This window comes from Dermacentor andersoni, chromosome 6, assembly GCF_023375885.2.
Source record: "Dermacentor andersoni chromosome 6, qqDerAnde1_hic_scaffold, whole genome shotgun sequence".
Classification (NCBI taxonomy): Eukaryota; Metazoa; Arthropoda; class Arachnida; order Ixodida; family Ixodidae; genus Dermacentor; species Dermacentor andersoni.
Window position 1 is genome coordinate 57,768,835 of NC_092819.1, and position 23,210 is coordinate 57,792,044.

General features: G+C 52.9%; 1 protein-coding gene across 3 annotated transcripts in view; it reads left to right on the plus strand.

Moving 5' to 3' along the window:
• Positions 1–23,210, plus strand: part of LOC126522802 (GATA-binding factor 2-like) — a 299,824-nt gene that overhangs the window by 262,320 nt on the left and 14,294 nt on the right. For all 3 annotated transcript variants that reach the window (XM_055066564.2, XM_055066566.2, XM_055066565.1), the window contains 2 exons: positions 1,746–1,891; positions 13,338–13,463. In XM_055066564.2, the coding sequence (XP_054922539.1) occupies positions 1,746–1,891; positions 13,338–13,463 (272 nt within the window). The remainder of the gene's footprint in view (positions 1–1,745; positions 1,892–13,337; positions 13,464–23,210) is intronic.

The following is a 23,210-nucleotide window of genomic DNA, read 5'->3' on the forward strand; positions in this document are numbered from 1 at the left end:
GTACAGCCTCTCTCGTACTTAACCCGACCGCGAGTTTAAGCGTCTCTTCGTTTCTCACGCAGACAGCGCAGGGGATTTCTGGGTCGCAGTGAAACCGCAAGCTTAGTGCGTCTTCCTTCCGAGCCTCTCTCGATGTTTGTTCCTGACAAGCCTGCGTTTGTTAGAAATTCTGAGCCGCTGTAGGGGTGTGTCTTCATTGTCCGGGTTGAGTCTCGCGTCGAACGCACAGACATTATGCATCGTTGCACGAGCCCTGCCTGCGGCGCGTATACGTATACTCCGGCCACGGAGGACCGCGCGAATGTGTGCGCACCTCTTCATCAGCACGCTGCGCGAAGAAAAAAAAAAAAAAAAAAAAAACACGGCACGGCACGTTTTCTTTAACTTCACTCTTTCTCTGTACTCCAAACCTACATTCTCGGCGCACTGGCAAGCTTTTCTTTCTCTCTCTCTCTAACCACTTCCCTCTCACGGCGAGCACTAACCGCTTCGGCCCTTGGTCTCACGCTCAGCACGAAAGATCATTTCTAAAGACAAAAAAAAAAAAAAAGAAAAAAGCCACACTGCACTTAAGACGTTCATAACCATCTTCGAACTTATGTCTGCGTTCTTCCTCTTTTGCTAACGAAACTTGTACTGCTAACAATTTACGGAGCCGCATTCACAAAGCTCTTAGTCTCATCAGAAAATTTAATTAATTAATTAATTAATAATTAATAAAGAAATCCCGCAAGCCTCCTATCCAACAGGCTCGTGTCATGATCAACCGCATTTTTCCCACGATCATATGGAATATTTGGATATGACAGTCATTGGCCACATATATATCTTCCCTTAGGAATAGATCAGTCAGCTTCGCTTGCATTATTTTCGCCATAACGATTTGCAGGTAACCGATATTGCGAAGCGTTGCAGCGTCAGAACGGCTTTGTGAATACGGAACCTACATTACGTCCGTGCTTGCGTGAAATTTCTTGAACCCACGTGTTGCTCTTTTGTTTATATGTGCCGATATGTAGAGGATTGTGTCTGTGTTATGTTATACTGTGTTATGTTTACATAGTGTATATAGTGCACGTGTGTTAGGAACACGTCTAGAGCGTCTCATAACACCAGCAACGCGATACATAGCATACGTACATGCGAGGGAAGCATGAAGATAAGAGTATTGCAGATGCAGAGAGGATTAGTGTGTGTGTGTGTGTGTGTGTGTGTGTGTGTGTGTGTGTGTGTGTGTGTGTGTGTGTGTGTGTGTGTGTGTGTGTGTGTGTGTGTGTGTGTGTGTGTGTGTGTGTGTGTGTGCGTGTGTGCGTGCGTGCGTGTGCGTGCGTGTGTGTGTGTGTGTGTGTTAGCAGTCACGCTAGCTTTTTCTTTTTGTTTTTCGGCTTTGCAAACTATGCTGTAATTAAGGAGTTTCGGTCTTTGCCTTCATGTTTCGTAAAGTTATTGCCTACTTGCTTCGCTTCGCGGCCATAAATGCTGCCACAGAATGTCAAATAGTGTTCCGTTTTTCATGCGGAACCGATGATGTGTAGTTTCACGTAGGAGAGGCGACAGCTGTTGGCAAGTGACCTTTCCCGCGTCTCGGCGCTAACGTGTCTTGTCTTTGTCCTTGCGCGTGCGCGCGTGTCCTTCGGCAACACGGTCTTGCGGCCCTGCTCCTGCCCCTGGCTGGTGTTGCTGCCTTCGTCGGTGTGGTTGTCGGTGATGGCGACGATGGTGGTGGTGGTGGGCCCGTGGTTCAGAGGGCAGAGAGTGCGTGAACTGTGGTGCGACGTCGACGCCGCTGTGGCGACGAGACGGCACCGGTCACTACCTGTGCAACGCATGCGGTCTCTACCACAAAATGAACGGCCAGAACAGGCCGCTCATCAAGCCCAAGCGACGACTCGTGAGTACACCTTTATACACAGTAATGATATTCACAGCTTTTCATACCGGGCACGCCTTTTTTTCTTGTTGTTTCACTCTCGGTTTCACTGTGCGGCATCGTCCACCTTCAGAACTAAAAGCTTTAGGCCAATGCTCCGAAAGAACGTCTGCGTTGAAGGCCTTACTCGCGCTATTAAGGTTCTTGCGGTCCACGGGGCTTCACGACAGATTCTAAGAATGCCGCCCCCTACCGCTCTGTAGTGTACGCGCTTTGTTCGTGCTTGTCTCCCTTTCTTTCTATCTCCCCCTTCCACTCCGTTTCTCTTTTTATCCCCCTTAACCCTTCCCCCTGCGCAGGGTAGCCAACCGGAACTACCTCTGGTTAACCTCCCTGCCTTTCTCTGCATTATTTTCTCTCTCTCTCTGAAGTGCGTTCTTGTGCGGCTGCGTACTTGTTGGCATGTTTTCGATATTTGAGAAATGCCTCGGATTCCTACATACTCGACAACGGCACTAAGCCCAAGAACGCAAGTGCTCACGTAATCTCGGGATAACTCCTTCAAAAGACAAAATAGGCCGAATCTCACTTGTCGGAGGCTTTTTACCAACTTATCTATCTGATGAAAGATTGTTTATTTCTTCCTTGCGCGTACCACTATGCTCAGTCGTTAAGTGCAACAGAGCGCAACTGGTGACATCCACAACGACACACAGAGACGCAAGTTTTAATGATACAGCCTGGCTGTTCGCCTGACATGCTTTATGAACAAATGGGCGGCTTTTTTTTTCTTTTTCCTTTTTTTTTGTGCGTGCTGTCCCAATCCATGTAGACAAAGATGGAAGAATGAACGACCTATTCTTTCATTTAAGACTGGTGCTATAGCCCGGTTTGAGTTGCGAATTCTGGTGAAGGGGTGTATCAGCGTCAGGTCTAGAGAGTAAATATCATAGAAGGCGGAATAGACGGAAGAACAAGGCGAATGAAAGTCAGTCTGTGCACCTGCGCAAGACGACTCTCAATTCTGCGTGGCTGCACGCAGGAGGAAACGCTTTTTTTTTTGTTTTCGTGAATTCCGTGTACCGTACCAGTGGATGCCTGTGCACGTTTACTCTACCTGGCGGGCCAATTTGAATTGAATGCTGGGGTTTTACATGCTGAAACCACGATACGAATAAGCTTTGCATTCCGCCCGCACCTAAGTGTGGTTGCCTGGGTCTGGCGCGATCGCTTGGGGTGTGTGTTGTAAGCACCTTTATACGCCGGTTTCGGTCGAGAAACCATACCTATTAAGTCGCATGTATGCGTTACTTCGCTAAGTAACTCATGCAAGTAAACAGAAGCATAGCATACTCCCAGAAAGCATTGCCAGGATTGTCAAGAGAACGAGCTTGGGCATCGCTTTTCGTCACGGTGCCCCTGCTTAGTAGTTTCATGTGGGAGCGCACCCCTGTACATATTTGGCCCTTGTCGTGTCCAAGATAACGGAGCAGTATACGTACGGTGTGTCCCATAGAAACAAACTCTTGTTTTCTATGGAACTGGCGGGAGGGAGAAAGCATCGCCTGCACGAGCGACCTCACACACAGACGCAGGAGAGCAACCATTGGGCGGTTCATTTGTCACTGCCACGAAGGCCACTATACAGATAAGGCACTGACTGCCTAGGACCCTCTTCCAAGCAGTGCGCTCCTTTAGTGGCGTCTAAAAGTCGAGAACGAACACCCGTGACGGTGAAAAGTTTCCCGAACGGAAACCACGTGTAAACACGCTGTCCCGACACAGCCAAGCCAAGCCAAGACGAGAAACAAGCGCGCTCATACAGCAGTTATACGAATGGCAAGCGGAGGAACACATCGCAATAAGGCTTTGCGGCTTGTACTCAATTTCTCTAAACGCGCCCTGGCTCTCCGCGTGCTTCCTGTTGGGACCGCCGTATCTGCATACACGCTCTGCAAGACCACACAAAGAACTAGCGAGAACCCGAGCTCATTTCCTGGTCGAGTGGCCGGGGTGTACGCTCGTGCCTGCATAGGCTACGCGCGCGACAATTTGCGCGCTTGCCCTCGCTTTGCATATCGCCCTCCCTTCTTTTGAATAGTGCGCGCATACCTGGATGTTCACGTACCGCGCAGAGTAACGCGTTAGAACCGAGGGTTCGGGGGCTGAACACCACTGGAACCGGGGCGCGGGGGTCCGGAAATGATCAAAAATCCTTTCTTCCTAGTTGGGTCCGCGACCGCCAGGGGACGCCCGCGGCGTTTTTCGGCACGCCCGCGTGGCGCTAGTGTCGCTAGCGGGGCTATGGGAGGAGGTCCCAAAAATATTTCCCCTGCTTGCATGCGTTCGTATATCAGATGCGTGGCATGCAGCGTGCCCTTTCGTTCAGGAAAGAAGCGAGAACGAAACCGGAAGTCGCTCCAGTTCCTTTCTACTTCCGGTTTCGGGAACTGCACCGCTGCGCGGGAGCGAACAGGAAAGAAAGAGGTAATGGGGTAGCGGAGAAGCGAACGGGGTTGAAATTGGGATCGTCTCGTCGGGGAGTTTAGCTGCGCCCAGCACCGCAAGGGAGCGCCTCCCTACACTGTTTTGCACATAGGAATGTGTATACCGTGCGTGTTGGGTCGCGGTCTCCAAATGTCCCGCGTACTAAATGCAGCGCTACAGCATAGTGTCGCGAATGTCTGGCGCAGCAGCCCGCGGTTTGGGGCAGAGCGAAAGACTAAAAATAAATTTCACGGAGGGAAGCTTGCTAGATCGCTCGAGTCGATTGTCAGCCACCGTCAGGATATATGTGTGCGCAGCGGTCGACGCTCGGTGAAGCGGCGAGGAAGAAATGTCATCCGGTCGGAAACGACGGCTTCCTCGCAGCACTACGTTCATTGGTGAAACGATAGTGAAGCTGCGAACAGTGCTGTGAGCGACTCCTTCCGCTCGCTGTCTGTTTTCTTTTCGTCTGCATCGGAAAACATTATCGTCTGCTCGAAGGAAGTAAGTAAGTGATAGCAAAGGGTACTACGTTTCCTTTTTGTGTGTGTGTGTTCTTCACTTCCTCTTTTTCTACTTTAATTAAAGACCTGAGTTGACTTCAGCTGCTTCGTTCCTCAGAGTTAAGCCGTTTGAAGAGAGGCGCCTATTGTAAATTATTTGTAATTATGAAGATAAGGCATTTGCTCACGTATCCTGCTCCCTTATTTCTTGGTACGTAAAGGAAAAGAAGCCACGGGATGCAGAAAATCAAGCCTCGTTTAGTATGTAGGCATGTGTTCAAGTGGAGCAACCGAAATACTAAGTACATAAGCTTTATCAAGTACTTATGCCGCAGGACAAACAAGAGGGTCATGAGGCCTTACTCGTTGGGTATATTTCGGCACAGAAAACATCACAATTCTAAATTGGTTTGTTGTGTTTTTTTCATGCGTTCCTCTTTCCAACTAATATTCGGCAAGATATTCTTTGCATCTCGAAAATGACCACGGAAGGCGTCACAAAAGGTCGACAGAAAGACAACTCTTTTTTTTTTTTTTCTACAATGCGAATTTCGCGATTGTTGCCACGAAAAGTGATACGCTTGTTCTTGCGCGTATACGCGTTGCCTATAACACGTGTTTTCACGAAAACAAGAAGCAGTGGCATATGCGTCCAGACGCGAGTTCATAAATTTCTCACGCACCTCGTTGGGCGGTGTAGGAATCGCACCGCTGGCACGAGTTGTTGGGGTCTCGGTGCTGACGCCCGTTATTGCCAATGGGTCGCAAGCCCCAAGGGTAGCGTTGGCCTGGCGGCCTGGGGCACTGGAAGCATCCGAAGGTCCCGGCAAAGCAAGAGAAGACTGGTAACAGAACAACTTGTTTATTCTAACATAGCAAAAGAGCGGCCGGTCAGGTCGACCGAAGTGGAGAGACGGGAGAGCACGTAACTCAACAGTACAAATCGGAGCCTCTCTCCTGGCGTCCGGGGGCAGCTGCTCTTATACTCTCGGCGTCGCGGTCCAAAAGGGAAGGTCACGGGATGAAGGTCACGGGACGGCGGAGCATGAGCCCACGACGGCGCGCACGGTCGAGCCGAGAGACCTGCTGAACCGAGTGCAGTGACGCATCGCCAACCCGCCCACACGACGGCGCGAACGGTTGAGCCGAGAGACCTCCAGGCTCCTCATTCGGGGAACTCCGCTCCCCGGCTGCCGCGCTTTGACAAGCGAGGGCACACACACACACACACGCACACACGAAGACACGTGGCACTGAAACACGCCTGGACACGCTTGGCGGGGAAGCGTTGCGGCGGCGTCGCACGGGTCAAAATGTCCGCCGCTTTGAACGAAGCCCCGGCGTCCGTTGCATCCGCGCCGGCATTACCGCGCGTTGTAGGCGAAACGTAACAGCGGGTTATATTGCGCTGTATTCCTCGCCATCCCTCAATGTTGTCGCCGCTTGGCGCGATGCTATAATAGCTGTGAAATCAAACACGCGGGCCTTGGAGATGGGGCGAGAAAACGAGAAATCCATACGATAGGAAGGGGGGGGGGGGGGGCTCTTGTCTCTCCCTTTCGTGATGTCACGGGGCGCACGACGATCACGTGGGTGGGGGGGGGGGTGAAGGTGAGGGAAGCTGGTCATCACCGGCGGCGAATATAACTCGATCAGCGTGCCGAGGGAGCACGCGACGGGCCCGAAACGACCAATTCGTGATGGCACGGTTGCGGGCCGCCGCCGACAACAAATACCTTGCGCGCGGCGTATAACGTGCGTATAGCGTTCCGCTCTTCGGACGGGTGCCACTTTGAACGGAGAGAAATGTCGAGAGAGAGACAGGGAGAAAAAAAAAAAAAGGCAGCCAAGTAGCAGAGCGGCAGTAACAGCAGCAGCAACAGGAGGAGGACTCCTGGGCAGTCGTTGCAACGACCGGCTTTCGTTGAGCGCTGAAGTACGGTATGGACAGTATAGTGGAGCAGTTCGAAAGCCGATCATCGGCCGGCGCGCCGATCAATAATCGTGCAAGACGGACGGGTCGGTAGCAGAGCGTGAGTGACTCAGAAGCTGGCCAGCGCGGGCACCGTGCTCGTGGCACGCCTACAAGCGTGACGACAGTGAGATGAAAGAAAGAAAGAAATGCGATTCCTATAGCGTGCGCGCGCGCCTTGCGTACGCCGGGCGAACTTACTCGCTTCGTCCAGCAGGGTTGAAGAAACTGCGGTGCACGTGTCCGTGAGCGGACGTGCGAGAGCAGGAAGTTGCAGTGGAGCGCTCCCGTCATAATTCTGCCGCTTTCACGTCTTTCTTACGTTGTTGTTGTTGTTATTATTATTATTATTATTATTATTATTATTATTATTATTATTATTATTATTATTATTATTATTTCGGGATGTCGGCGTCGCATCGCTTGCGACTCTACCTTCAAGCCTCGACAGTTTCCAGTGGAATCAAGGGAAAACGTGAATAAGAACATTTGATGAATGAAGCGCGAAGACAACCATTCCTTTTAAGAATGAAGTTAAACCGCCTGCAGAAGTATCGCCCATATAGCACGTGCTTGCAGATCGCTGAGGCTTTGCCCCTTTTTCCTATACACCGTATATAGACTACACACATGATGTTTGTAGGCGAAAAGTAACTTAAGAAGGCTCCCTTATCTTAAGCTATATATATATATATATATATATATATATATATATATATATATATATATGTGGGGGGAGAGGACATGTACAACCACCACAATGAGGGAAAAAGGAGAGCGGGGCTGGCAATTGTCTTCTAAAAGGGACACCGCGCCTTCCATTTGCATTGCCTATGTACGAATGCGGCCGCCGCGACCGGGGGTCGAACCCGCTACCACAGCAGCGGCGCCATACAAAGCCAACTTAGCCAGCGAGACGGGTAAGAACTACAGGCAGGTCCATTGTTAAAGGGAACGCCCATTAGGGGAGCATAATCGAATATCCTTCTGCGGCAAGTCCGGAAGCGTCCAGCCCTTATGCAGGCAACACTCCAAAGATGGCGCTGGCTCTTCTGTACGTTCCTATACATAGCCCATCGACGGCACTAACTCTGGCTCCAGCAGCTGCACGCAGCACCTGCAACATGTGAGCCAAGTGTCTTGCGCGTTCCTTTTAACAATTCACAAACACCTGCACATCGACGGTAATGCGCAGCAGCTGCAGCGCACAGCGCTACGGCCTCGCAGCAGCGTTCAAATTCCACCTACATACTACAGCAACGGTACAGAGCTCGCATAGCGAAGCCATATCCCCCTTCTTCCACGCTGTCGGATTTTGACGTAGCAGTCCCAGCTGCGTAGCAAGGCCGGTGAGGCGGCACGGCCGAAAAGAGGCCTCGCTTCGCACACGTCGCATAAATGAGGAAATCCCTCAAAAGGCGACGTATATACTATGCGCGCAAGCGCACGGCGAGCTTCTTGCCCGAGCATCTCGTGATGAAGCGGACTCTTTTCCAGGAGGAACGAAGAACCATCGTGTCTATATGACTTGTGTGTATATATATGTATGCTATACATACTGCGCACACAGCTGGATGGATGCATAGCCGCGACCGCGGCTGCACTCAACAGGATGCAAGTTTGCCGCGGCGGCTTCTTTCGAGAGCTCGGTGTGTATACCCTGTGTATGTACGGGCCACAACCACGATGGGAGGACGGCAGCGCAAGCGCCAAGATCGATAACCGAGGGCTCGGTCAAACCGACCGGCGCTGCCGCCGAGCTGCTTCTGCTGCCGGAGCTGCGAGCGATGGGCCTCGGGGCACGCCCACCTCTTCTTGCGCTTTCCGCGTGCGCGCGCACGCGTACACACACTTGCGTTACACGTGACACGCCGCGCGGCGACCGCGGGGCGAAGCGCCGCACCGCAGGTCAAACCGTATAGTTCACGCATGCACGTAACAGCGCACCATGGCGCTGTATGGCCTGCGACTCGCTGTGTACTCAACGAGCTCTTTGCACGAGGTCTATGGCAAATGTTGTATATAGGCTGAGGTGCTGCTTAGATGTGGAAAAATACGGACCTATACGAAACACGAACACGCAGATATATATATAATATATATATATATATATATAAATATATATATATATATATATATATATATATATATAATGTGTGTGTGTGTGTGTGTGTGTGTGTGTGTGTGTGTGTGTGTGTGTGTGTGTGTGTCGCTGTTTGTTCTCAAGTCGGCTGAACCATGGAATCGTTGCGTGAGGCACTGTGTACCTCAAACAGTCAGCGTCAATCGGTCGCGTTCGAGGAACATTGAGGGAACACCGAGGGACAAATAATTAAGTTGAGATGCGCTAATTACGATTCCGCACATTATTTTCTTGTATTATTTCTATTTCTTTGAAGGGCCACTTTAATTATTTCTTAAAAGAACGTTCTCAATGGTCAACTAAGAATCCCCCCGAAATCGTCGGATGCGCTCGTGTTAGCACTCTCGTTCTGCTCGCTCGCCTCACGCGAAATAAAAAGAAACAACAACAAAACAATATATGCACGAGGAAGCCTCCAAGGCAGTCTCTTCATCATCACCGGAGACTTTAATTATACAGTACGGTACATTACGCGTAATGTTCGCGCCGCGCGCGCCCTTCGAGACGGCGTTTAATCTCAAACGCACATGATTGTTCTTTTTCTCGCAACGGCGTTCGCTTGTACACCTGAACCTTTCTTTTTGTACCGACCCGCGTTTGACCCTGAACGGGCGTACGGCCGCGGTGCGACTCCATTTATTGTTCCTGGAGTCACGAAGGCGAGAGAGAGAGAGAGAGAGAGAGAGAGAGAGAGACTGGCCGGTGAAACCTTGAGTCAAGACTTGTTAGCACCTCTAAGGTGGCAAAGACAAGCTCAGGTCATGCACCGGAGGGATGCGCGGAGCTGAAGAGCGAGATTCTTCTTTCCATATTTTTTTTTTTAGTTTTCTTCGTTTGACCGCCAACCTTCCGCTGGCCTCGAGCGTTGCTCTTGAAACACCATTAATTACTCGAGGGGCGCTGCCGGGTGAAGGCGTTGCCAAACACGCACCGATTTTAAACTGGCTTCCCCCTTCCCGTGTCTAATCTTGCGCCTGTCTCTAGCGTCCGTAGCTGTCTGAGGCGGCACAGAAACGATATCTTGCTCTTATTTATTTTTTTCAACGATTAAAGCAATGTTCTCAGTTTGTAGCGTTTTATGCTCTCCTATAGTTTCTTTTTTCTTAACGTTAACTGTGTAGACCTATAGTCATATCTCCTCTTGGTTAAGTGTTGACATTGTGTGAAACGCTTTGGCGATGCGGTGGACTGTGTCGATTAGCTCACTGTATGTCTGCAGATTATTATAAGCAATGCCGATAGCTAGTAATTTAGTTGAATGGCTAAATAAGTGTTATCTCTGCCGCAACATTCAGCGTTTAGCACCTGTATGGTTGATTAGGAAAGGAAAGACATATTTGGTTACGTGGATTGGAACGACTCCGAAAATTTTGAACGACTTCTGCGCTGATATTGATTTTCGGGTGGAGAAAATACGATCAAGCGTTTCCACGAAACTCGTATGTAGAACGGTGAATAGAATAGCCTTAGCCGTATCCAACAAAATTTTCGTTGTTGACAGATCTGTCCTCACTGGTTTCCACGGCGTTTTCGTTGTTTCGTCTAAATTTCCGCTCTCGGCTTTCAAACTTGTAACATTATTGTGTACTGGCCCATCTGCAAGGGCGGCCCTGACATCAAGCAGGTGTGGCGAGAGATCATATGGCACGCTCCTTCAACCAGCAAGCACACAAGCGGAGTCCACACTGGTCCGTGACGCGTTACGACCCAGTGTGAACACACCATCACAATCGCTCCGTGTACGTGGTGCTATAACACGAAGCTTCTCGGGTAATAGCGCACCTCGAACGACAATGTTATCTACGCAAGATCTTTCGTGGAAGGTATGAGAAGACACGTACGCAGTCAACCGATGTTCTTCGGTGTAGTCACACCGCGCCATCTCGCGAGAGGTTTTCACCACGTCTGGACGAAGTCGACGCGAATCCGACGCGAGAGAAGGCAGGTGGTAGGAGTGGGCCACGGGGTTGTATAAAAACCTCTTCGAACGGGACGAACGGTCAGAGAGACGTAAACGCGCGTGCTCGCATTATGCAGATGAGTCCGCCGACATGCACACCGCCGAGAAAGCCGAGGCGAGAGGAGAAGAGAGCGCGCACGGCGGCCCTCCGCGTCTCTCACGGCCTCTCGCTTCGCGTCCCGGCCAACCCGGCCGCCCCAACACCTCCGGGGCGCCGTCGCAGACACCGCGTATTATTCATGTATGTATACACATACACGACGAGGAGCAGACGACGAGGACGACGACGATCAAGGCGTACGCACACACACACACACACACACACGCACCACGCCATAGGCGAGAGACCCCGGCGCGAGATCCCTCTTCAACGACGACGTAGCGTTACATGTGTGTTTGTTAGTGTGTGTGCGCGCGGAGCGCCGTCTACCGCCTCCGACGAACTCGCGAAGAGGAGGGCGTGTCTTTTGAAGGAAGGACTGGACGGCGAGAAAGGTGTGCTGTGCTGTGCGCGCCTGTATGAGAGAAAAAAAGAAGAGAGAGAGAGAGAGAACAGAATGAAGGAAGGCTGCAGCGCCATGACAGCCGTGGGACTGGGTGGCGTGCGTTCGTGCGTACGTGTGTGCGTGCGTGTATGTGCGCGCGCGTGTGTGTTAGCGGTGCCTCTCGCGTATGTTGTTCCGTCCGCGCGCCCGGAGCTGCTGGGAGAGGGTGCCAATTGTCGGCTCGGCCGGGTAATTAATCGGCGCACCTGACACCGGGGTCAGCTGGTGCCATCGTTTAACTCCGGGAGCAGCCCCCCTCCCGGCCTTCTCGGCAAGGTGGAATAGCCGTGGCCGCTGCGCTGCTGCTTCTCTCCCGTACGCGCTATGTACTATATACTATACACACGGCCACTGCTCGTGCTTTTGCTTTTATATGCGAGCCGCGATGCATATATATATAACGCGGCGTGGCAAATGAGTCGCCGGTAGCTTCTCGCGAAACTCACGAACGCGAGCGTGTGTGTACGCAAACGAAAGTATATACATGCGCAAACGCAAATACGCATACGCAAGCGCAAAGTACGTACGCAAATGCAAATACACGATAGTGTGTTGCGCAGGCTTTGTACGTGGCGTTCGTTCGGCCGGTGGTTTTCATGACGTCTCCATATACACAAACGGGCGCGGTTGTTCTCTGTACTTCGTGGACAAATTAATGCGACCGTACCCCTTCGTCGCGTTTACTGCTCGCACATATACTCGTATGCTCGCATAGTCTCGCTCGGGTTCATTGACCTCGAGCTAATAATTATGCCCGTTTCTTTCTTGCTCGTGACTGGTTATGCAACGCCGATAAATTCAAATTTTATGCCGTCGGGCGGCATGCCCTCTATGGCGAAGGCCAGTGCGAGCGGTGAGCGGCGATTGAAGCGAATCGTTGTAATAAAGCTTTTAAAGTATGAGGGGGGGGGGGGGGGGGGGGGGGGCGCCGCAAGGTTGGTCATGGTATACGGTGAGCGCCAGACATGCGCACACGTACAGCCGTTTCGATGCTTCTCCGCGTATGGTCGAATGCGGTGCAAATGAGCGCGTGCAGTGTGTGGCTATTGCAGCTTTCAGAGCGCGTGTAGAAACGCGCGGCGTGACCACATGCTGCTGTATACCTATAGACGCCACCCTTATATAGACTTTTCTTTGTAGCCTATAGCTTATAGCGTCTGCTGGGAGCTAGCCAAATTTTTGTGTGCGGGGCAGGGTTTGTCAATACACTGGAAAGTAGGCGAATATTCAGCGTGGTGAACTTCTCTCTCGCAACCTCGCCCCCCCCCCCCCCCCCACACACACACATAGATGAGCCAAACAAGCAAAAAAAGAAATACCTTCTGATACATGAGGTCACGAGAAGAAGACAAATGAAACCTTGCTCTTCGTATCTGTATATATGCTTCATTTTGCTCCGTCTTCCTCATCAGATAGAGCACGAGAAAACACTTTGGCCGCAGTCTAGCGGGGAGGCCTTGCCGCTGTGTAACATTAAAGCATCACTGCTCGCCGACAAGAACGTGCTTGAATTTGTCTTGACTATCATCGAGGGACTCGGTTGACACGTGCCGAAAAATACCCCCCCCCCCCCCTCTGCCCCCGCCCCATGTCGTCTTTTACATCCTTATCGTCTCATCGTACGCGAATATTGTGCAATTACGAGCGTAGGTGCGTCTGATTGTAGTGTGTGCGCGTATTGTTACACGTGTGTGCATCCGTGTATAGAACGGGCATGGTGCGAGCTTTGTTCTTCATTGTCCCTTTAGCATCACGTCGTTGATTCGACTTTGTTGGACGCTTTTGGCGCGTGGCTTGCTGCTTCTGACACCGGACTTTTGTCTTTCGCTCTTTCTCCCTCCTTTTTTCGTCCCGTAGTCTGCGGCGAGACGGGCCGGAACAAGCTGTGCCAACTGCAAGACGACCACGACGACCCTCTGGAGGCGCAACCAGAATGGCGAACCCGTCTGCAATGCCTGCGGTCTCTACTTCAAGCTGCACAATGTAAGTCACGTATAGCACACCACCCCTTTTTCCTTTCTCTTTCTTTCTTTTGTTTCTATAATTCGCAGCATGGCTTCTACAGAAGCACTCGCCGTGACAAACTGCCGCGCATTTCGCGACCGCGGCAACCCGTGGTGGCTACGTTTCGCCAATGCAACAGCCGTGTTATACTGCGTGGTTGCGCGGCCGCATGCGGTTTCCGAGACAACAGCCCCAGTTCTTTCCCGTGCGGAACCACGTACACTGCGGTGGTATACGAATTTGCACACAATGGCCGTGTGAGGACCAGCTGCCGGATTCTTTGCAGACCCGCGCACCTTCGTGTTATCTCTGTTCTTTAAATTTTTGTTTTGTTTCTGCGACTGCGTAGCGCTAAACTTAAGGAATGCAACCGCATTGACGTCATGCACGTTCACTTCCATTTTCCTTAATTTGTTTATCTACAATAGGCCTTTTTTAGAGAACGCGCAATATGAGGGGCAGGGGGAAAGTGTGCGAAGGTGAGACTAGGTTTGAATGCAATTCACGCTTATCTCTTCATGGTCATAACGGATTGCTACACAGGCACGCGGTTCAACGAGTGCGACACACAAGCCTCACTCGGCGACTCGCTGATGCGGTGTGGACATTAGCTAGAACGCTTCAAAACGTAGGTACAGGCGGTGGTGGACAGACAGAATGCGGCATTAGCCGACGGCAGGTGGTGGAAGACACTTATTACACTCTTAAGAGAGGTCTGGACTCACGAAAAAGTCCTGCATACTAGGTGGAGTCCCTAGTCCCGAACCTCACTGGTCGAAAGCCGCCGGCCTGGCCCTCTTCACCAACGCATTTTGGGCCTGAACTACCAAGCAGGGCCGCCTCCCAGGTCTCTCGTGTAGGGCTGGGGATGCGGGTGAGAGCTAAATTTTGCTGGTGGGGAGCTTCTCCCAAGCATTGATTCACCTTTGGTAGCCGGGTGCCTGGCAGGGAACAGCTTGCACCCGTTTCACCGGTGGGTGTCCGGCAATGGGGTTCGAGCCCAACACCTCCCGCAGCCGGGCCGGACGCCCTAACCAAAGACCACGCTGCAATAGGATGCCAGTATACCGAACTCGGAACGTCCTGCCGTAGACATAGTTAAGTGGATGGTGATAATAATACTGGACTTATTATTCCTATATTAACCGTTTTTTTTTTAATCACGAAGCGCCAGAATAACTTGGGGGGGGGGGGGGGGGAGTAGGCGATCATGTACCTCATCGGTCAATATTACCGAAATCGCCTTCAAGAGACGGGATAGTGGCTAAACACGCACGCGTCGCATAGAAGTATTCAGGGGGAGGAGGAGGAAATGAAGAGAGAAGGCACTGATGTTAACCATAAATTCGTCTGGTTGGCTACCCTACTCTAGGGCGCGGGAAAGAGCGAATAAAGAGATCAGGGACACTGAGTGTTCAATGAGACAGCCACTTGTTGCATATTCGGGTCTGGCGTTCGCTTTCATCGTAGCTGCTAACGACTACACCTGCTCTTGTCGACATGTCAAGCTGTGTGTCGTCGAGTGTTCTGACTAACCTCTCCACGCTGTCCGGACATGTGTGTAAGTAAAACAGTATAAATAAAAGAGGAGCAAGACGCACACCGCTGTGGGAATATACGCTCGAAAGAGCGGCGATGAGTGGAAAGGAAGCTGCCGCGCGAACGGCAGGGCGTGCGTTCGCGCGCGAGGAAAACGCGGAGCACGGGTGCGCGCTGAACTGCATGGTCCATTAGACACAGCGGCCGACCGTTAAGCGACGCTTTAAGCGTCATCCATCAGGGACTCGCGGGGGTAAGCCACCAGGATGGAGGGAAGAAGAATCCCCGGTATAAACGACAAGTCTATGGGAGGCGGAAGAAAGTTGGGGGCGCGGGGGGGGGGGGGGGTCGAAGAGACGCCGAATTCGGGGGATCGTCGTCTCTGAAGCACACACGCAGGCCTCGACGGCGCCACCAGCTCCCCCTGTTGCCACTTTGGTGCGACGAGAGAGAGAGACAGTCCCACTGCACGACTTGTTCGCGACCAGTCAGCGACATGACAGCCGTCTTGTCAGGCTGCTAACCCGGGCGAAACGAAAACGGGAGTGCAACGAAAACATGAAATCGAACGGCGTTCAACTTGCTGCATTGTGCCCAAGTTAAGAGTAGCGGCGGAGTGTCTTTTCCTGTTCGAAATCTCGGTCTGCGTGGCCTAGAGAGAGAGACGCTGAAGGCTGGAGAAGTTTGCCTGTGTGCTGGCCTGGCAAGCTACTCGGCATGTTAGGTGGAAGCAATGACGTGCACGGCGATTGGACAAACACACAAATTGTGTATACACCTACAAGACACCGCGATAAGACTAAGGATGCTGATACACATTCATTAAGGCCAGTACTCGAAAATGTTCGAGACGCTTTCGTGACGCAGTGAGCTACCATTGCAGTGCTCAAGCAAAAGTAATGATAGCCATGACGTCACAAAAATAGTATATTCCATGAAAGGTATACGTTAGGATAAGAACGTCCTTACGTGTATTCACGCGAGCACGATATAGATCAGCGTCGGCTTCCGTCAACGACGGCAATTGCACAGCGCAGGTACGTCAGAAGCTCACCTATGGCACTGCAAAAAGCAAGAGCCTACAAAACAAGAACAATAATAGTAATGAGGAAACATTCGTCAAGGGTCAGACGAGAGAGCAAAGCGAAACAACACATTATCTCAGCCGTGCACCAACCAGCCTGCACTTTACACTATTGAGGCAATTAGTCCTCTGCGAGGAACACCCATTCATTGGAAGAGGTCAGTGTAGGAGATGCCGTGCCGAGACGGGCCAGTAGACGGCGCCACGATCGCGGGCCTGCGTACTGCTTCTTCGCTGCAAGTCGTTTTGTTTGGGCTCCATTCGCAACGGGGTTCGAAAGCCCGGGGGAGAGGGAAGGGGGAGAGACCCGGGGAATGCCGAGACAGCGGGCCGGATGAAACTGGGCACGGCCGGTCGATAAGCTCGCGCGTCGAGTTCCGGCGGCAGCGAGAGATAAGGCGGATCGAAGCAGAGCTCGGAGAAGGGTGGGGGGGAGTCGATCTCGTGGCGACCGCACGCTTCGCTCCGCGTGCGCGCTCGTCCGCAGCGCTCGCGTGCACGGCCGGAAAGCACGTCGTCGCTGCTGCATCGCTTGACGTTACCCGGGGCGGATGTGGGCGATTTTGATGGAGGCGAAAGAGGCACTGCAGTTCATATTGGTTCGCCATCGAACAGTTTGTGATTTACACGGCGAAAGGACCTAGAGTTTCTGGCCTGTTTTGCAGGTAGCGGTTTCCTATGACGCCATTATAGACAGGAAATCATTCAGTTTCAGTTTACTATTCTTTAAATACAATGCATTGGTAAGATACAATATACAGACATTGTGGTCGTTGCAGACACATTTGGGGTCGCGCTAATACATGAGAGTAACGCTGCATGCGGGAATTCGAGAAATTATTCACTTTAGCAGAATGCAATAGCGATCCGCAAAAATAACATGAAAAAAAAGTAGTTTTGCGAATTTTCGCGGCAGACATTACCGAAAATTGTAAAACCGGTTTCATCGCAGAGCTACACGCCGGTGTAAGAGCTTTAGATTTTGTCACATTCCACGAGGATACATATGCCCACCCGTTGTTTCTTTCAAGCGCTAGCATACGCTTTCAGTAGTCCGCCTTGGGGATATAAGTCTAACAAGTGCCGCCGTCTACTTCTCATGAGGAGGACTGATATGAGATGCATGTAATAAAGTGAGACATCGTGTTTTTACTTTGACGCAATAAAATAGCGAATACTACGACTTCGCCTTCCTCTTTGTAATCGTCTTGCTTTCTTGCGCCGACCAAAATGAAAAAAGTCGACTACTCTGTAAAGCAGCACCAAGGAGACGAGTTAACAAAGCCGAAGATAGCACATTGAAAACCGGTGCATGGCGCGTGCATGCCCCAGAATTCCGTTTTCGTTCCAACTTGCAGCGTCAGAGCCATGACATTGGCCTTTGCTGCTGCCCAACCTTCTAACGGATACTTGACCCTTTTCCTTGGCAAGTCTAGAAGCACACGCCGACAAACACAAACAAGCACACACGATAGAGCCTCCCCTCCCACCGCTGTCGTCTAAAACTCATTAGCTCACCCCTTTATTCTCTCGCGTCCGCAGCAGCATAAAGATGAACCTTTTTTTATCGCCTTCCCTTCTCGGCTATCGCTACATCTCCCCTCGCTCCGCGTAATGACTTTATTTTTACACGGTATCTGCGTCGGATGCCGCGCAAACTTGGGAAGTACGAAGATTCACGACAGCCATTAAACCCCGCCAAAAGAGCAGTCAAACACGAGCAATACATGGCCAGATTCGGCGACGTGGTCATCGCCCCGCCTCCGCCACGGGCGCCGCCGTTTGTGAACGAGACGCGTTTCATGTAGAGAGAGAGCGAGGGGGGGGGGGGGGCTAGGTCTCGGCGTCGGGCTCGACTGCGACAAAATGCAGCATGCAGCATCCAGCGGCGGCGGCGGCGACTGCGACGGGGTCGTGTCAGACCCGCGGGCGCCGCGTCGAGCGGATGTGCGCTTCGAAACGCGCGCGCGCAGCTCAAGCACCACCACCGAGGCGCCAGCAGCAGCGGCGGCGGCGGCGCCGGCAGGGGTTCATTGGATGTCGCCGGCTGGTGTGTCCGTTGGTCGGGAGAGGAAGGGCAGAAGGAGCAAAAGAAGAGCGCGCGCGTGCTCGAGCCGGTGTCGCGACGTCGCCGCCGCGGGCGCGACGCGACCTGGCGCCGGCCGTAACCCAAGCCCCGGGACGCGCGGCACTGCTCCGAGCGAGCGGCGTGCGCGACGGTGCAGCCAGAAGCGCACGGGGCGGCGGCCCTCCTCTGCCGCTCGCTCCTCTGCACTGCGAGGCCGATGAGGAAACCCGACCGCACTCCGCCGCCACCCTCCGGGGCCTCCCCGAAGGACGTACGCTGTGTGGGACAAGACGCCGCCGCCGCTGCCAGACAGCTTGGGGTCCTTCTGTGTCCACCGTAGCCTTGTCTCTGACACTGTTCCCCTTCCCTTCACCTCGTCCCCCCCCTTCCACCTTCCTCGGCCCATCTACACTTGCACTCTCTTTCGACGACAAGTCGCGCGAGGCATCTACTTTGCGGCTCGAGGATGGGACCCGGTTCGGCAGTGACGAGCGAGTTCTAGTACTGCGCGCGTACGCGGAATGGCGCACGGCGCCCGTTTCTCGGAACGATGCACTGTCGCGCTCCCGAGGGCCTCAGGCGACCGACTCCGTGGCGCCGAAGGGTCGGGGGTGAGGGAGCTGATGCTCTTTGAGCGGCGGTGTGGTGTGCGGTTGGTGAAGGTGGACACCGTTGCGACTGCCGTGGAAGCACTCGGCCGGGGGGAAGCGCAGAAAGCGTTGTTGGAAAGGGAACCAGCCTGTAGCTTTGAGTGACCTGAATTCTTTGACAGGAAGAACGAACACTCCTGACAAGGACGTACTCTGAACAGGTGTCTTTCCCTTCTTGAAGTGCAGATGAAGGAAGGAATGTAACGGAAGTACCGCTGCGAATAAAGGGCCAATTTCTATCAATTGAAAAATATGAGAAGAGGTCTATAACGCCTGCAAGGAGCATCGATCGGAGTGTATCCATACCTGTGCAAATCTGCATGTAGTTAGTTATCAGCAACGTTCTCTCCCTTGCTTTTTTTTATTTTTCTTGCCGTATACACTTAGGCTGTTTTGCGAACGCTTCGAACTAACTCTTCAGTGATGCTATAGGTAAATTCCACGCTGCGAGATATTCATAATAATAATAACCTTGAAAAGCTGGAAGGTGTACCGCGAGCGTTACGAATTAAACTTGCCTGAGAGGGAAGAAAGATGCTCTGACTCTAAAGCGCAAATTTTGTTTTTGTTTTTTCTGTCTCTGTTTGCCAATTATATCTCCAGTTGTAGTAGTCTACCTTAATTCGCGGTGTAAGCCGCGCAGCGTCCATATCATGTCCAAGCGACTACATCCCGCCGTCTGGCCGTCGCGAAAAGAACCGCCCGTGTGTCTCAGCGACACACGTTGTACAAAACACGCGCGTAGACACCGGCGAACGCAATTCTCCTCGAACCGGACACCGCCGTAATCCAGAGAACCGTCCCAGTACTTACCCAACAAGGCCAGGCAGACGGGCATTAACGTCGTCATTCGGCCTTGCGGACACCAACAAGAGCCGAGCACCGCTTTCTTTTTTCGGGAGTCCCGTAGCAAAAGAGAGAGGGGGAGGGAGGTGCAGTAGTCCGGCTCCATCTTGAGCCTTCCAAATCCCCTGCGACGAAGGGCCAAAAACAGGAGGTCAGACGGCCGGACAGCAATCAAAGACGTCCCCGACATGTGCCGGGCTAGCTTAACTGCGCAAAAGCCGGACACGCCAGGGCGACTGAGCGCGAAACCCGTCGTCCGAGCTCCGGGAGGGCCACTATACGTCTCGGACCCTAATCCGAGCCTACGGCTTTTACGGCGGCCGGAGCTCCCAGGCGAAACGACGACCATCAGCAGCAGCAGTGAAGAATCGGAAGACTAGCACTGAGGGAGTGGGGTTGAGGGGAAGAGGGGGGAGCAGTCAACAAACGGGAGATCCGGGGCTCCTCCACGCGTTCTGTCTGGGCCGAGGCGCCGAACTCGCAATTAGTTTTGGGGATGCAAGGCTCATTGCCCGCCGAGCTCTTTCCCGCCGGAGTGCACTCGCGCGCAGCGCGAGGATTTCGGGAGCTGGCTGATCGCTTGACCTCCATCCCCCCCTCCTCCCCCTTTCCTCTTTCGATCCCCCTTCATCCTCGCCGCTCCCTCGGAGACCTCCGTGCGAAGGTGCTGCTTCGCTGAACTATACGCTCGCTTCTGCGCACAGTTCTCGTTGGCGTCACGCAGGCGCTGGGCCTGTTGTTCTCCTCGTAGCTTTTATTTTACGGGCGTCGATCGACGCCCGTGTTTGGTCGTCCGTGTGCATTCGTATATACACGGCGAAGCTGCGACTTCGCTGAGACCGGCGCTGTCTCAAACGATCGACTCTCTCTCGGCCTTGGGACTGCCGATATTGTGGAAGGAGAGAACCTGCGCAGAAAGCACAGTGGACGGTGCTTGACGTCTCACGAATCGTATAGGCGTGTATGTTACTATACACTTTGGGCGGCACTTATTTCGCATATAACGTCGCGAAGGGTACACGCCGGAGCAAACTTGCACGCCGAGAAGCAGCATTGACCGAGATGTACCACTCGCAGAGGGAAACCGTTTATTATTTATTTGATAAAAAAGAAAGAAAGAATAGCGGTAGACAGGCAGTGGTGTCTTAGAAATTCCAGAAAGCATATACATAGATAGCACGTGCTGGAAATCAACCAAACGATGACGCGGACGTAGCTATACCTGGGTCCGAAGGACGCGCGATTGACACGTCTATAATTATGACAGATGCCTTTATTCTCTTCTGCAGCGTCGAGTCTGGAAATCGCGTGTACTCCGAAGCGTCGGCTCCCTGCGCCGCGCTCTCCCGGACAGTTGAACACAGAGAAGTTTGCACTGGCGCAAGTACTTCGGGAAAGCGAGCGAGCCCGGTGCGTGCTTCGGCTGCCGAAGCAGCTCGCACTCCAGTTCTTGAAATGCGGCGCGTGGCCCCTCCGGGGCAAGCCTAAATATACAAGAATGTAGCCAGACGACGACTGCCGGGAGCTGCTAAAACGCACTTCGCGCTAACACCAGCAGCAGCAGCTAACTTTGAGGAGGATGCTGTCAGCCGTCGCCAGGATCCAAGCAAGCGACGGCGGCAGCCTCGAATTTAGACGCGCTGGCACACAAGACCCGCCGCTACTGCACACTGCGGTGAGGGGCGGTCGGGCGGCAGCGGCCCCCATGCAGTAAGTGCGCGGCGAGCGGTCTTTGTTTGGCCGCTCTGGCGCGCGCGATTGCGATCTCGGGTCCCGTCGTCCCTTCCCGTTCGGTTTTGGGCGGCGGGCGGGAGCTTTATCGGGCACCTTATCGAGCACCTTTATCGGACCTTTTTATCGGACGCCATCTGCGCCATTCAGCGTCGCCGCCGCCGCCGTTGCCAGCGCGTGCGCTCGAGCGCGTTCGTTCGCTCTCAGGCCCGACTGTCAGATCGCGCGATTCTATTATTATCATTTTTTTCTTTTGCACGCTTCCTCGCCGAGCTCCCGTTGTTGTCCCCGTGCACCTTTCTCTCCGTTTGCTCTTCCGAGTTCTTTAAATTTTTGTTGAGTTCTTTGTTCCTTGTCTGTTTTCCCCCATCTGCGCTTGATTCGCTGAAAGGTGGCTCAATAAGTGCGACTCCCCCCTCCCCCCACCTCTTCTTGAGAAGGGGAACGGCGGTTGGAAAAATGAGAGGTCGCGACCGCGGCGAGGCCGTCGCCTCCAGCTCTGTCTTCGCTGCTGCCGCTTGCTGCTGCTACTGCACGTGTTGCGATGACGCTGTTCCAATTGCACTTAAGCTCTTGCGCCAATGCGAAAGGAGAGCTCACCCACTCGACAGTAGGTTAAGACAGTCGCAATACGTTGTGGTGGATAGAGAGATGAGAGCAAATACCCTCCTTTCCTGGCACATGCAATTTGTAGAGCAGGAGAGAGAGAATGCGATTTGTCAAGCCCTATAGAGTCAGTACAGCTCAGTGTCTAAGCAATGTGTAACAAGATATTAGGCAATGTGTAACAATGTGTAAGGTTAAGAGGGAAGCTGTTACCTGTGGAAGATAAGCTAGTTTACTGGCAGAAATTGCTACAAACGCAATCATTCAGTGAACACACACACACACACACACACACACACACACACACACACACACACACACACACACACACACACACACGCGCGCGCGCACGCGCGCATGCAGCCGTTTTGGCTAACAAATATGAACTACAACTGCAGTTGCTTTATATTTTCAGACATCATCATACCCCTCAATAATCGATGTGCAGCTTACCCTATACCTTTGCCCGATCATAAGCGCGCGCAACTATCGTCATTCTTTGTCGAGGCACCAAGCGACTGGAACGGCCCGCTCCCTATGTGAATGTAGTGCTCTTCAATTCGCGTGGTCACTATACCGGAAATCATTCTCGTTTGACACACAGAACCCGCTTCCCATCGTGACACCAGCGCTCCACTGTCCGTGCCTTCCGATCGCAGCCGATCGTTAGTAAAGTCCTGGTCCCCCGACAATCGGGGAAAGCCACCGTCTCTCTCTCTCCTATAACTGTCCCGATCGGAATCGCTCCGGACCGCGTGCGCGCAGCTTCCGCGGCGTCGGCACCCAAATCCACAGAGCTCTCGGGTTGCAGCCGCGGCTCGGCCGAGTGCCCCGCGCGGGGGCTTAAAGGGTCGCCGCCGCCTTCGCCCGTCGCCGCCCAGCCGCTACGCAGCCGTCAGCCGCGTAACCAGGTCCGCGTGTCACGTGCTACACACTCTCTCGGATGAGCCGAGCCAGCTGTCAGTCTCACGGCGGCGTTCGGTCCCTGCGTGGGTAGTAGTAGCCCAGCAGAATGCCACCGCGTGCTCTACGTGTGATAGAGAGCGAGATAGATCCGAGAATGGGGCTGTTGGATTGTCATCGTCTGTAGAGAGAGAGAGAGAGAGAGAGAGAGTGTAATATAGGAACGCAGGGATGTTAACCAGTCAATAGTCTGATTAGCTACCCTACGCTGGGGGAAGGGAGAAGGGGAAGCGAGAGAA